This window comes from Monodelphis domestica, chromosome 4 (assembly GCF_027887165.1).
Source record: "Monodelphis domestica isolate mMonDom1 chromosome 4, mMonDom1.pri, whole genome shotgun sequence".
Lineage (NCBI taxonomy): Eukaryota > Metazoa > Chordata > Mammalia > Didelphimorphia > Didelphidae > Monodelphis > Monodelphis domestica.
Window position 1 is genome coordinate 136,155,283 of NC_077230.1, and position 14,456 is coordinate 136,169,738.

Genomic DNA, 14,456 nt, shown 5'->3' on the forward strand with positions numbered 1-14,456 from the left:
CTTTGTATTGTCAGAAAAGATAACTTGGTAGCAAACTAGCTGCTACCATGTTGAGAACCTTCCAAATAGGAGAGAGCTAAGACAGGTCCACCTGCAATTTGGTCCTAACAACAATTTGTAGGTCCAGGGGACCTTAACCTAGGATAGAATCTAGGAGTTCTATGAACATGGAGGAGAGTGTGGGAATTAACTATTTGGGGGACCTCCAAGCCAGTCCAATCCCTGAAGGACTCATTGTCGGAGTCACAGAGTCATGCATCTGCCAATGTGAAGACAACATGACATGATGGCCCCATGGGAGGCCAGGAGGCATGACATAGGAAGGCCATTTAGCAATCTTTAGCAATAGGAGGATCTTAGGTTTGAAAAGCCAGCCCCAAAATCCGGGTCACTCTCTTGGCTCCTATCACTCTCTCTGGTCTGATTCTTTCTCTGAGCTCTCCAGGTGGCTCTTATCATGCTTGTGTATGGGATGGGATTATGGAGTGTATCAATCTCAGAGTAACATTTTGGTTTATAACCCTAATATACTGAGTTAGTCTATTTCCCTTGTAGGACAGGAATGAGTTTGTTGCTGCCCCCTGGTAACTTGCCTTAAGGGAAGTCCATATTGACCTTGTTTTAGGCTGAACAGTGATCTCAGCTTAGATAGAATTAGTAGATATAATCAAATCTGAAGTACTCTTTTGTCTCAGAATTTTCTCCATTGTATCAGAGACTTCTCCCAAGGAATCCAGCCCTGGGCTGGAACCATTTTTTCTTTGTAGCATTATATAACACTAACCTCTCCCAGGTAATTCAGCCCTGAACTCCTCCTTTCTTTGTATCCATTGTAAAACTAATCAAAAGGACAACCTCTGTCTCCAACCCTTGACAATTTCTTAAAAATGTTCATTTGAAGGATAATCCCTTCAGAGAGGCTTGATTGTACAGGATTTTTCTGTGAATAAAGGGTTTTTTTTTTTGTAAATCTTTGGGCATTTGTCTCAGGTCATTGACTTGAGGCTTTACCCTGCATCTCTCTCTCTCAATAAAATATATTCCATTTTAAAGATGGATTTCTCTGGTCTCATTTTGAATAGTGGACCAAATGGTACATCTTGTTAGTTCAAGATCCCACTTGTAATCTCTGGCAAGCTGAGGTGTGGAGGGCCCTGCAATGGGCTGGAATCCAGGACCTTATCTTACAATAAGTTACAAAGACTGGAAATCTCATATATCTCTCTTTCTTTTTTCTTTTTTTTTTACTAATAGTTATACATTTAGTATAAAGCTTCCTAGGTTAATTTTCATCTGTAACTAGGAAAAAAACTTCAATCTTTATTTCAGTATTGTTGTGGGGGTCAATGTGCTAACTGAGTTGAGTTGCTTGGAGAAGTAAGCAATGGGATGGAGATCAGATCCTAGGTACTGTGCTAGAATGCCTAGGGAAAACTGCTTTCTCTCATCAGTAAACAAGAAAAACGGCTTTTCAAGGTCTGGAATCCCTAGGGCAGGGGGCAGAAGAAAGCTGGTTTTTTTAAAAGTGAAAAGGCTTGTTCCTGGTCTCCCCCTCCCACCCACCCCCCAATCTAGGGGTTCCGAATCAGGCCCCTTAGTGGCTTCATAAAGAGGTTTTGTAATGATCCCGAAATTAGGTATCCAAATATGGCAAAACCCTGCCATAGCAAGAAAAGTTGGGAGCTGTCTTTTGGTAGAGGGGACAGAAACAGACAGTATGGCTTGTTTCCTGTCTATGGTCAGGGAGCAGAATTTGGGGTTAGGGTGTGTCCTGTGACAAGGAAATCACTTTTAAAAGACTGATATATATTAATTTAAGGTCGCCAAGGAATTCAGCTATGTAATTCCTAAATGAAAACTCAAGTCAGCCGTCAACCTTTTATAGAGTTTAATTACAAACAGGAGGAAGAAAGGAATTAGAGATAGAGAGAGAGAGGGAGAGAGAAAGGGGAGAGAAGGGAATAGGGCTTAAATACCCCCTCTGTTTAGGCTGGGCCAAAAGGCCCAAGCCCTTAGATAGCTGGGGCAAAGAAAAGAGATCAGTCCCTATTACTCACGTGACCAAAATGGAGAAACAGTCTCAGAGGCCCCCACCTTCAGCTTCCTTCAGAGAAAGCTTCTCAGAGCACACTCCAACCACTCAGACAAACTCCTCAACCCTCCCTGAGTCTTCAGACCCCTCTATCTTTAAGGAAACCATCCAAGTTCCCTCCCCTCAGTTCTCACATCTACCAATCACTGTCCATCAATTTCCCTGTGCCAATGGAGGCTCTAGCTTAACCCAGGACCGCCCAGAGGTCTCTGGCTTTGCACATGTCTGTTGAAGGTCATATTTTCAAATAATTAAATCTTTGATCCTTTGCTACAGCCCTTCCTAAATCCTGTTACCCTGAGTAGGGTAGAGATTGGAATAATTAAATTTTGATCTATGCTGCAGCCCTTCCTCAATCCTGTTAGGACTGAGTAGGGTGGAGATTGATTCTAAGTATCTCCATTGTATCAATTTTAAAATCAATCATGACTCAAAGAAATTCCTGTTCTATGCTTAAGCATAGGTCAAAGTCCTTTCCATTGTTCAGCAAAAGGTTTCTGTCCTAAAGTAATCTTAAGAAGGGAGGAGGAAGAACCTCCCATGCCAATGGGGTTCACATTCCAATAGACTATCAGTAAGAAATTTTCCAAGTATAAAATTTCCCAATGGTGAAATTTCCAACATTTATAAGTCTAAGGAATTTTAAGGTTTACAGTTCCAAATAAATTACAGACTGGGAGACAAGTTGGGCTTTAGAAGCAGAAACCTTGTAACCCCATTCTCCTAGAAAAATTAGGGTAGAAATGGTGTCTGCGATACAGGCAGCCTCAGATGGACTAGATATTAAATTATCATCAACATACTGTAAGACTGAACTGCTTGTGAGTCTCAGGGCTCTGAGATCTTTGTTGAGGGCAGCCCCAAAGTAGTGGGAGCTGTCCCTTAATCCTTGTGGGAGCATGCACAAGGTGACCTAATAGGGTTGGGGGTCTGAGGGAAAAACCCACTCAAAGACAAAGAGGAATCTGCATTTTGGGTGCAAGGGTATGCAAAAGAAGGCATCTTTCAAGACAATAACAGAGAACCACTGAGAGTTCCCTGGTATCTTAGTTAGGATTGTATAAGGATTTGGGACAATGGGGTGAACAGAAATTATTGCTTCATTAACATGTCTGAGATCTTGAACCATATGCCAGCTACCATTTGACTTTTTCACTGGCAGGAGGGGAGAATTGCAAGGTGAAGAGCACTCTTCTAAGAGGCTCTAGGCTAGGAATTTATCTATGAGAGGTTGTAATCCTTCCCTGGCCTCTGGGGAAATGGATAGTGCTTCCTGTGTGGGTAAGGGAAATCAGGATTGAGGCTTACCATTACGGGATCCACCTGAAGGGCTCTTCCTGGTATGCCTTGATCCCAGACAATGGAAGGCACTTTCTCCCAGATTTCTGAAGAGATTGTTGCAGGCTTCTACAAAGCACTGTTTGGAGAATTTAGAACTGAGATAAGCAAAAATTGTGAGCCTAATTTCTTCATAATGTCTCTGCCCAGTAGAGGACATGGGGAGGAAGGAATAACCAGGAATATATGTTGGAATAATTTATCTTCATGGGCACATGTTAGTGGTGTCGTTTCTCTACACCTAAGTGTCTTTCCCCCAACTCCAATTACCTTATTCTCTGAATGGAATGTAGGACCATTGTCGAGTTTGGAGAACAGAATATGTAGCTCTCGTATCAATCAGGAAGATAATTTTCTTACCTTCAACCTCGAGAGTAACCCTGGGTTTGGCCATGGTGATGGAAACTGGGAGCGAGCAAAACCTAGCAAACTGCTCTGCAGCCAGTGTAGGAGATGTTATCTCCCTACCCCTCACAGAAGCTAAATTGCCTGGGAGAGCTAAGTCATCCAGACCATCCTATTGGGGACTTTCCCCAGAAGGGGTCAGTAAGGAGGTGGCAAGGCACATGCAACATAATCATCTTAGTTCAGGGTTCTGTCTGAGTTTAATGAACGTGGAAATGTAGGGAATGGCTGTCCATTTCCCTTCCCTTCTGCAGAATAAATCCAATTGTCTGATGGTGTTATAATTTAGAGTACCATGGATAGGCCATGTCTCTTGATCCTTAAGGATATAACATGGCCAGTCAACATTACAAAAAGAAATTAGTTGCTTTTTCTTTAAGCTGTTTAGTGCCATTTTTTTGCAATTTTTAAGTATACACCCCAAAGGGGAATCTCAGGGTACTCTCTGTCTCTGTCCCATTTAGATGCAGAATGGTCAATTCCACACCAAAGGGTCAACAACTGTGTGTCCACAGAGGTTGCCCGACCAAGAGCACTCAGTTTTAACACTGAGGGGAGCGAGACTTCCCACACACCAGAACTTCTTCCAGTATAAGGGGAAGCCGACAGATAGACTCCAAACTCCAGTGGCCAGACTGATCTGGGGCCGATGGGAGAGAGAGCATGAAAGAGTTCCCACAAAGATATCACCCAAAAGATGGGGGTTTCAGGAGTCAAAGAAAAGGCTCCTTCCTACCTGAGAAACTGTGTCCTTGTGGATGATCCAGGGTACAGGGGTAGCTTTCAGGAGAGTCAAAAACATTGGGCGTCAAAATGTTGTGGGGGTTGATGTGTACCCCTGGGGTTCAGAAAGGATACCTTTTGCAAGAATGCAAGACTCCAAACTTAGCTTAAAAACAAAAAAGAGATTTATTAATTTAGAAAGTAATGTTGAGAATGGCCAGGAGGATAGCAAGGTGGAACAGCAAGATGGGGAGCAGTTCCTGGGAGGACAGCATGGATGGAAAGGCTGTTTCCCCCCAATGACATCAGTTCTGAGGTTTTTATACTTTTTTACAACAGGTACTATGCCCTGGTGGGGACGTGACTTAGAGTGGTAAGCCCTCAGGCATTTGGTGGGGTGAGGTGGTCATCTGACTGGGGTCTGCCTGGAGGCATAAAGATTCATCTCTTTGTCCATCTTAAGTCTAGAGGAAGTTCAAAGGTAGATAGTCATCTCAAGACCCTGGGGGGGCGGGGTCTTTGGGTATTTCCAGGTTCAGAGTCACAAGGATGGAAGGGAGTGAGGGAGTTTCCCTGATAATAGTCCACCTGCATTTCTGGGGTACAGTGCCCATGTCAAGTAACCAATATCATTTTTCATTGTCATCCTGTGTTATTTTACTTTATGCATTTTAAAACATTCTAAAAAGGGATTCATAGTCTTTACCAGATTACCAAGGGCTTGGGACACAGAAAAGGTGTAAAGAGCTCTTGGGCTAGTATCCTAGTATCCTTGTGACACCAGCTGGGAATCCTCTTGTGAGTGGTACAGCATGCAGTGGTTCTCAAACTTTTGTTGCTCTTGCTCACAGCTCAGCATTTTTCCTGACTCTGAGGAATCCAGACATATGATGGGAGAGTTAGATATTCCAGTCTTAGAAATAGAATTACAAGTACAAATTTCATTCAAATTTTGTGAGGCTCTTGCATGTGCATGCAATTGCAAGTATAAATTCCATATCATTGGTAACTCACAGAGCTACAATTTCAAGCATAGACCCTGGCACACCCTTTGACAACCAGTATTCTAGGAAGTAGAAAAAAGCAGGTATGTTAACATAAATTATCTTTAGAATTTTTTTTTTGCCTCAAATTTCACTAATCGTAATCTTTGTCTCTCAGGGGAAATTGACCTTCAAATTATCTCTAAGGTTCAAGCTCAGTATCCCGAAAGTCACATCAACAATGAAGTAGTTGAACCCAATGCTGAACAAATCACCAAATACAAAGGTACAGTATTTTGTCTATTTAGGAGCAAATGGGACTGGGTGAAGAACTAGAGAAGTCGAAAGAGGACAGACTATCAAGGTAAAATACCTTTCTCTAGAATGACCATGTATAGATCTTTTTCTTCTCTGACTTCTCCTGCTATACCTCCTTTTATCCTTCCTCCCCTTTCTCCAGATATATATGATTAATTGCTGCAGTAGAAATTCTTCTCAGGATGCAGATCAGTTGTTGTTTTCTTGTCATTTCAACTCTCCTTGACTGCATTCTGGGGTTTTCTTGGCAAAGATACTGCTAAAATATTGCCATTTCCTTCTCCAGTTCATTTTGCAGATGAGGAAACTGAGGCAAACCGAGCTAAGTGACTTGCCCAGGGTCACAGAACTAGTAGATGTCTGAGGCTTGATTTGAACTCAGGGTTCCCTGATTCCAAGCCCTGTACCCTACCCAATGTACTACCTAGTTGCTCTTACAGATCTATATCTAATAAATAACTTATAGTCCTAGAGAATTGCCTGGAGCACTGACTTGCCCATGGTCATGCAGCAGAAGCAGGATTTGAGTTGGTTTTCCTGGTTCTTGTTCCTACTCTCTATATGCACTATGTTATACATCCTCTCATCCCCTTAGGCATTTTCAGTATGACTTTTGTGATATGTTCTGCAATAAGGCTATTAGGAGAGAAGCCTAATTAAAACTACTTCTTGGTAAGCACAAGTTCCTAGAAAACTAAGCAGTAGGTAGTAAAACCTCCAAGTGTTGTTTATTTACAAAAACCTTTAACTCTATCACATTCTTCCCTAACCTTTGCTGTAAGCCTTTTCATCTTAAGTAATTGTATAATCTAAGGTGTGTTTAACTGAGTCCTCTGAATCAAATAAATTGACTTTCTATTGGTAAGATTGACCAATTTGTTTTGCTTGACTTTGCATATTTACTATAAAGAATTTGGTTTTTTCTCTTTTTTTTTTTCCAGTACAGTGGAGGGTTGGAGAAAGAGAAATTTGATTCTTGTTCATTTAAAAAATAATTTAAAATAAAGAGGTGGGGAAGTGGTACAGATGTATAATAAAAATTATGTATAACTAAAAGCACTTTCAGATGAGGTATATGTATTGGTGGCTGTGTTTAATTGTTTTATTTCCTCATAAGAAACCTGTCTGGGGGTAATCTACAAATGTCATGAAGAAACAAAACACATGAATAAAACTTTTTTTAAAAGAAAAAAAAAGACAAGATTCATCCCAGGAAATAACAATCTTTACCTGGACACAATTCCTATCATTATTTCTTGTCATCTCTTTCTTTGTGCCCTTAATTAAGTTTAATGCTATAAGACAATTCAGATGAGATCAATGGCCTTCAGGATTATGTAAAAAAAGAAAAATGTGTTTTATACCTGTTATGTATGTAACTTTGATTACATTAAAATTCTAAATGGAAATGGATTCCACATTTGCAATTGAAATTGACAGTGTGCTACCTCTTCTCTGTATTTTAGAGCGTGTAGCTACAGCATCAAACCTGAAGAACGTAAAGTTTGCTTGGCATCAGGAGACATCATCTGAATATCAAAGTAGAATAATGGAGAAAAAGGAGCTTCAGAAATGGAACTTTATTCACATGATTCAGGTACAGATTGTCAACTAGGAAAAACACAGAACTATTAAATAGTCAAAATCACTCTTTAATCAAGGGAAAAGGGGTTAGCGCTGCTACTACGACAACAGAGCTGATTTCCAAGACTGCACCGGAGTCAAGACGCTCTGGTCACCAGCCCCTGGGAGTGCCACCGACTCTGTACCACTCTAGATGACCTGGGGGCTTTAGGATTAGAGGGACAGTTGATTGACTTTACAATGGTGAGAAAGGAAAATGAAGAGTTCCAGACAGGAATAATAGTGAGGGGCTGGGGCCCCACAATGGACACAAAAGGGAAAGACTCAGCCTAGGGCTGGGTCACCTTGGTCATGGACTTTAGCCTAGGGGGAAGAAACCATTGGGACAAAAGGGATGTTTAACATTGGATGGGATTTGCTGTTCCCACCCAAACTACCAGGAAATTCACTGTCTGGTGAAGAGGGACCTTCCCTCAGGGGGAAACTCTCCCGTGAGAAAAGTCAAAACCTGGGGTTTCCACACTCCAACTAAATAAACTGGGGATCTCTAGATTTCCATGTTGACACACCCCCCTTTTGGTCAAGACTGAACGTCGCTGACCAAACATGGACAAATGAGTAATGCTATATGGGATTGGACTCCATCCCCTACTGGTGGGAAAGTCTAGGGACACAGATACTGGTGATTGGCATTTGGGGGCGCTCCCCAATGCCACCGGCGCATTGACAATTGAGCCAGAAAGGCAGGCAGTCTGCCTTTGGCCAAAAACTGACTAACAATCAAAACACTACCCCAATTCCCAAAGTCTCAAGTCTTTCACTTCTGGTGGGTCCTGATGATGCCTTCAGCCTCCTCTCTGGCAGACTTCTGTCCTCTGGCAGGCTCCTCCTTTGGTATCAGTCAGCTTCCTTGCTGCTGCAAGAGAAAACTTAAGAGAGATCTATAAACACATTCTTTAACGGGACTTGATCTACTCCCTATATGCTTATTCACTATAAGGATTATCCACACTGCTAACCTTAAATCTGTAATTCCATCTTATTAATTTTTAATAATATCTTTTCCACACAAATCATAAAATCATGTAATTTACATGCTTAATTAGAAAGATTGCCTTACTTTACCAAAATATAAAAATCCTACAAACTGTAGAAATATAAAGGCAGAAAAATTCTCACTATTAAAATGCTTCTAATCTTCCCTAAATTTAAAACCTTATACACTCAACTCACACACCCCCCTTTAGGGAGGTTGAGATGCTAGGGATTTTGAAATTGATTTCATTCCTTTTAGCTACTTAACCATAACCATGGTCCAGATTTAAAATATTTATCTTCTATTACTAACAATCATTTCTAGACTCCATCATTTCTTCCTAACCTCTTCTGATACTACTTTGAGACAAATTAGCACTCTGGAATCTTTGCTGCAAATTCTCAGCTGTCACTTTCAAGTTTCAAAACTTCCCTATAAGGGTAAAAATGTTCCCTTTTTAAAACTTTTCCTACTTCAATTAAGTTTGGGGAATAGCTCTGTCCTTTCTAGGTTCTCTATTTAAAAGGACTTTGCTCAGGGTAAATAGAATTCTCAGGGGAAATAAACTTACCAATACCTCTATGGTTCAGAGATATAACATGTGAATGATAGAAATTTTAAAAGAAAAAGAATACTTAGCCAGTTCAAACTTCTTTTTATCTTCTTCTTCTGGTCAGCCGTATTTTTGTGTCACTCATCGACTTTACTGACCACTTTGGAGTTGGAGCTTTCTTTAGATGAGATAGATGTATCCAACTTTCAATTCCTTTTAGTTTTGCTGCAGATGGATTTACCAGCAATACCTGATGAGGTCCGTCCCATCTGACTTGTAGAGCATCCTTTCGTAGGTGCCTCTTTCTGTATACCCAATCTCCGGGCTTCACTTTAGATGTTGAGGGTGTTTCTGAGGAAGAATTCCTGGAAACTGACTGAGATATAAGGTGGTTAAGGCCTTGGAGAGTTTTTGCTAGTCCCTGGCAGTATGATAAGAGGGAAACCTTGGTGCTCATGGAGTCAGTATAGGGTGGAAAAAGAGACATTGGCCGACCTGTGATTATCTCGAATGGTGAGAGTGAGAGCTTGCCAAAAGGTGTGGCTCTCAGGTTCAATAGAACTATTGGAAGGGCTTTGGGCCAGGGTATGTTTAAGTCCTCCATAAATTTGGCTAATTGTACTTTAATGATGCCATTCACACGTTCCACTAATCCTGAGGATTGTGGGTGATAGGCACAATGTAGATGATGTAATACAGGCCATGCTGTTAACAGCTGTGACACTACCGAACCAGTGAAATGTGTTCCTCTATCACTATGTATTTCCCTAGGAATTCCCCATACTGGAAATATCTTTTCCAGTAAGCACTTGGCTACTGCTGTTGCTGTGGCCTGTCTGCATGGAAATGCTTCTACCCAGCGAGAAAACATGCAAACCATTACTAAAACAAATTTGTATCCAGCATGAGGTGGTAACTGAATGAAATCAATTTGCCATACCTGAAAAGGGGCCTCAGGTAATGGGAATTTACCTGGCATAGGTTTTAAAGGCTTACTGACATTATATTTAGGGCAAATTTGACATTGCAAATACACATCCTCCGCTGCTCGCCTCAACCTCCCCCACCAATATTTGCGAGCGATGCTGACCAATTTGTCTGGTCCCCAGTGACTTATGGAATGCAAGTACTCCATCATGGGACGGCATAGAGGGTCCGGTAGGACTACACACCCATTTGGTCCTTGCCACAATCCAGTATCCCTGTTTCTAACGCATCCCTCCTTCTCTAGTTTTTCTTGGATAGTTCTAGACATGACTTCTTGGGCTGAAACAATTTCTGCCTGGGTCAGCTTATTCTCAAAAATAGGTTCTTCCTTATCTGAAAGTGCCAGACCTATTGTAGTTGGGACCTGCCTGGCAGCTTCTTTGGCATACTGATCTGCTAGGGCGTTTCCCTTTGCATGGGGAGAATTCTCTCGGGAGTGCCCTGGGATTTTAATAATTGCTATTGCCTTTGGTAGTAAGAGGGCTTCTAACAGTCTCCGGACTTGTGCCCCATTCTTGATGGGGGTTCCAGAGGAAGTTAGGTATCCCCTATGCTGCCACAACATTCCAAAATCATGAGCCACCCCGAATGCATACCTGCTATCCGTATATATGTTTACCCGCTTTCCTTTGGCCAGCTCACAGGCTCTGGTTACTGCTTCCAGTTCGGCTTGCTGAGCAGAAGTTGCCGAAGGGAGATGTCCTGCTTCAATGACTTCTGCAGTGGTAGTGATGGCATATCCGGCCACTAAAATGCCAGATTCATTTCGGAGACAAGAGCCATCTGTATACCAGGAAAAATCTGGATTCTCCAGTTCTTTTTCCTGGAGATCTTCTCGTGGACTTAAAACAGAATCAACAATGTTAACACAATCATGGCCTTCAGTACAATCCCTGTCACTTTCCTCTATATCTGGCAGGAAAGTGGCTGGATTAAGGGTTTTACACCTAGAAATGGTGATGTTGGACTTAGCCAGGAGAGAGGCTTCTAGCTTTGCAAGGCGGCTTGTGGAAAAATGCTGAGTGTGATGAGAGTTCAAAAGCACCTCTATTGCATGTGGGACATGCAGTGTTAAAGGAGATTCTAATGTCACTTCTTCTACTAGTTCTAGTAAATCTGAAGCTGCCACTACTGCCCTTAGGCATGATGGTAGCCCTCTTGCCACTGAATCTAGACTTTTACTGTAGTATCCAAGAGGCCTAAAGTGGTCTCCATGTTTCTGGCTCAAAACTCCCAGGCTAATCCCGTTTCTTTCTAAAAGGAAAAGGTGAAAGGGTAGTGAATAATTTGGACGCCCTAGGGCTGGGGAGCTAGAAAGAGCTGACTTTAAGTCCATGAAAGCAATTTTTGCAGCCTCATTCCAAATCAGAGGTTCTGGGGACGAGGCCTTGAGGAGATCAAAAAGGGGCTTGGCTACTAAAGAGAAAGATGGGACCCATAACCTACAGTAACCTGCTAATCCCATGAACCCTCGAAGCTGTCTTTTTGTTTTAGGCCTTGGGAAATTCAATATAGCTGCTACTCTGGCGGGATCCAGGCTACGCCCTTCAGCTGATATTAGATGTCCCAGAAACTTCACCTGTGAAGAGACAAACTGCATTTTTTCTTTAGATACCTTATGGCCTTTTTGTGCTAAGGACTTAAGGAGCACAATCGAATCTTCCCTCGAAGACTGGGCATCTGGGGAACACAGAAGTAGGTCATCCACGTACTGGAGTAAGGTGGACCCAAATGGAAATTTAAGGCCAGCAAGGTCTGCTTTTAGTACTTGGGAGAAATATGTGGCACTCTCTGTATAACCCTGGGGCAGAACAGTCCAGCAGAGCTGAATTCCTTCCCAGGTGAAAGCAAAAAGGAATTGGCTGTCTGCATGTAGTGGCACACTGAAATAAGCACTGCATAAATCAACTACAGTGAAAATTTTTGCACTGTGTGGGATTTGATTTAAAAGGTTGTGGGGGTTGGGGACTACTGGAGCTCTGGGGATAACACAGGCATTTACTGCTCTTAAATCCTGAACTAGACGCCACCCTCGGCCTCCAGGCTTTCGGACACCCAGTATGGGTGAATTGCAAGGGCTGGTACATTTTATCAAAATGCCTGCCTCTAGATAACTATCAATTAATGGTCTAATTCCTTCTGTCGCTTCCCATGAGAGGGGATATTGAGGGACCCTTGGAAGGGGTTTGGATGGGTCTAACTGAACTTGTATTGGGGGAGCACTTAAAATTCTCCCGATGTCAGAAGAATCAGTAGCCCACAGAGAGGAAGGAACTTCCTCCAGCTGTGGAAGATCATAGGCTATAATGGGAGCTGTAAGTATTTGGAAGGTGGGAGGGGCATCCGATGGGGATAGGGAAAGCCTTATTTCCTTTCCTGGGGAAAATTCAATTGTGGCTTTGTATTTGTCTAAGAAATCTCTACCCAAAAGATGCAGGGGGGCATCTGAGGAAAGAAGAAAGGAGTGCATATCTTTCACTTCTCCCAGAATAAATGGGAGAGGTTGAGACAAGTAAACAGATTGCACGTGGTTCGTGATCCCCACTATTGAAACTTTTTGGTCACTCCGAGGAAGGGGGCTAGGAAAGGCCGTGGGGTTTAAAACTGACATTGTGGCCCCAGTATCTATGAGAATCTCAATAGGATGGGATACAATCACAATGTGAGTGATGCCCACTGGGGAGGCGGACACCACAGTGAAAACCCCCTTGATACCCTCCGAGCCCCGTCAGTGTGAGGCTTCCCCTCGGGGGAACTTTCCTGAGTGGTATTGAAACTTACCTTGGCGTCTCCCCCTCTTACCCAGGAGCCGATGGCAGTCCTTTTTTAAGTGCCCGGTCTGGTGGCAAAAGTGACATCTCCAGGCTCTTTGCCTCCCGCCTGCTTTTTCAGCAGAATAGGGTTCAGTCGGTCTTCTCTCCTTCTGCTCCCAGTGTTTTAACTGCAAATTCATGATCTGGTTAGTTTTTTTTGTCATTTCCTCTGCTGCCTTCTCCTTTTCTTCTGTCAGTGTTTGTTGGAATTTACTTGCTAGATAGACTAGGTCAGGGGTGGGAGTTAAATTCCAGTCTACTTTCCCTCTCTTGAGGAGATTTGCAAGGGCCTTATTTAACCCTTCCACATAGAGGGTGTTAAAGGTAATTAAGGTGTCTGGGCTATCTGGGGAAAGTCCAGAATTTGCCCTGAAGGTATCTAAAAATCTATTATAAAAATCAAATACAGATTCTCCTTCTTTCTGAGTGCAAATTTGGATTTTTCCCCAATTTACAGATTTTGGAAAGGCCTTGGGGATTGCTTCTAACAAAGCCTCTCCCATCTTCTTTGCCTCCTGAAGATGGACTTCAGGTCCTTCCTTTCTGGCCATTAACTGATTAATATATTCTAAAGGGTTCTCCCAACTAGCAGTTTTAAACCAGTGAGTAGCATCTCCTGAACCTACTAGTATGTGAGCTAGCTGGTAAAGATCTGATAGGCCAGGCTGGTATGTAGAGAGAGTTAATTCAAATTCCTTGGCAAATGCTATGGGGTTTTCTCTAACCTTTGGGAATTCCTTGGCCATGGCTCTGAGCTCTGTTTTTGTCCAAGGAGTAAAAGATACCTGCATTGTTTTGGTTCCTTCCCTTCCCTTAATTTTAAAGGGGAATTGAGGGATGGGTGCCTCAGGCGATTCTAGGGGCTCAGGTATGCTGTCTAAAGAGGTTGCTGGGTTGCTAGAGCCTTTCAGGAGTTCTTTAAGACTTTCTACCTCCTTCTGTAAATCAGCTATTTGCTTTTTAGTGGCTTCCCTGCCTTGTTCACCTTGATTCTCCTCCTCCTCCCTTACCTTTCTCTTGTTCTTACCCGTCTCTTGTTCTACGGATCGTTCTGACCTGTGTTTTCTCTGGGTGTACTCCTCGAGCCATAGGTTGAAGACTTCTCTTTCGTCTCCTTCAATTTCTTGACCTGCTTCACTTAAAACAGACTGCAGAAACATCATCCTTTCCTCATTAAGTGAACCCCACCTTGGCCAGCTTACCTTCGGATTGGCCTTTGTCATTGCTTGCCATTTCTCTAAGTACTTGCTAGCATCCGGTCCATACTTCGAAACCATGTAACTTGCGGCCGTATTTCTAGGTGGTTCTTTGGGCTGCTGACCGCCCCCACCAAATTTTGGGACAACAGACAAGCTGTTACCCATGTCCAATGACTGGACAAATTGACTAAGGATCCCTTAATTAAAGAGCGAGTTATTCCCAAACCAGAGATGTGAGTCCTTCCTCCGAGAGAGCCGCTTACCTGGCCCTTGCTAACCGGACTCCTGACCCAACCCCAAACAGGTTGTGTGTGGTACCTCAAGTCTGGGGTCCTCGTTAGCTGGAGGGCTCAGGCCGCGGGGACTTCGGATCTCGGTGGAACCTCCATTAATGTCAACTAGGAAAAACACAGAACTATTAAATA

General features: G+C 42.8%; 1 protein-coding gene across 1 annotated transcript in view; it reads left to right on the plus strand.

The window, feature by feature from the left end:
- Nucleotides 1-14,456, plus strand: part of HNMT (histamine N-methyltransferase) — a 55,136-nt gene that overhangs the window by 24,176 nt on the left and 16,504 nt on the right. Inside the window, exons 3-4 of the mRNA XM_056793812.1 lie at nucleotides 5,720-5,827; nucleotides 7,326-7,456. Of these exons, the coding sequence (XP_056649790.1) occupies nucleotides 5,720-5,827; nucleotides 7,326-7,456 (239 nt within the window). The remainder of the gene's footprint in view (nucleotides 1-5,719; nucleotides 5,828-7,325; nucleotides 7,457-14,456) is intronic.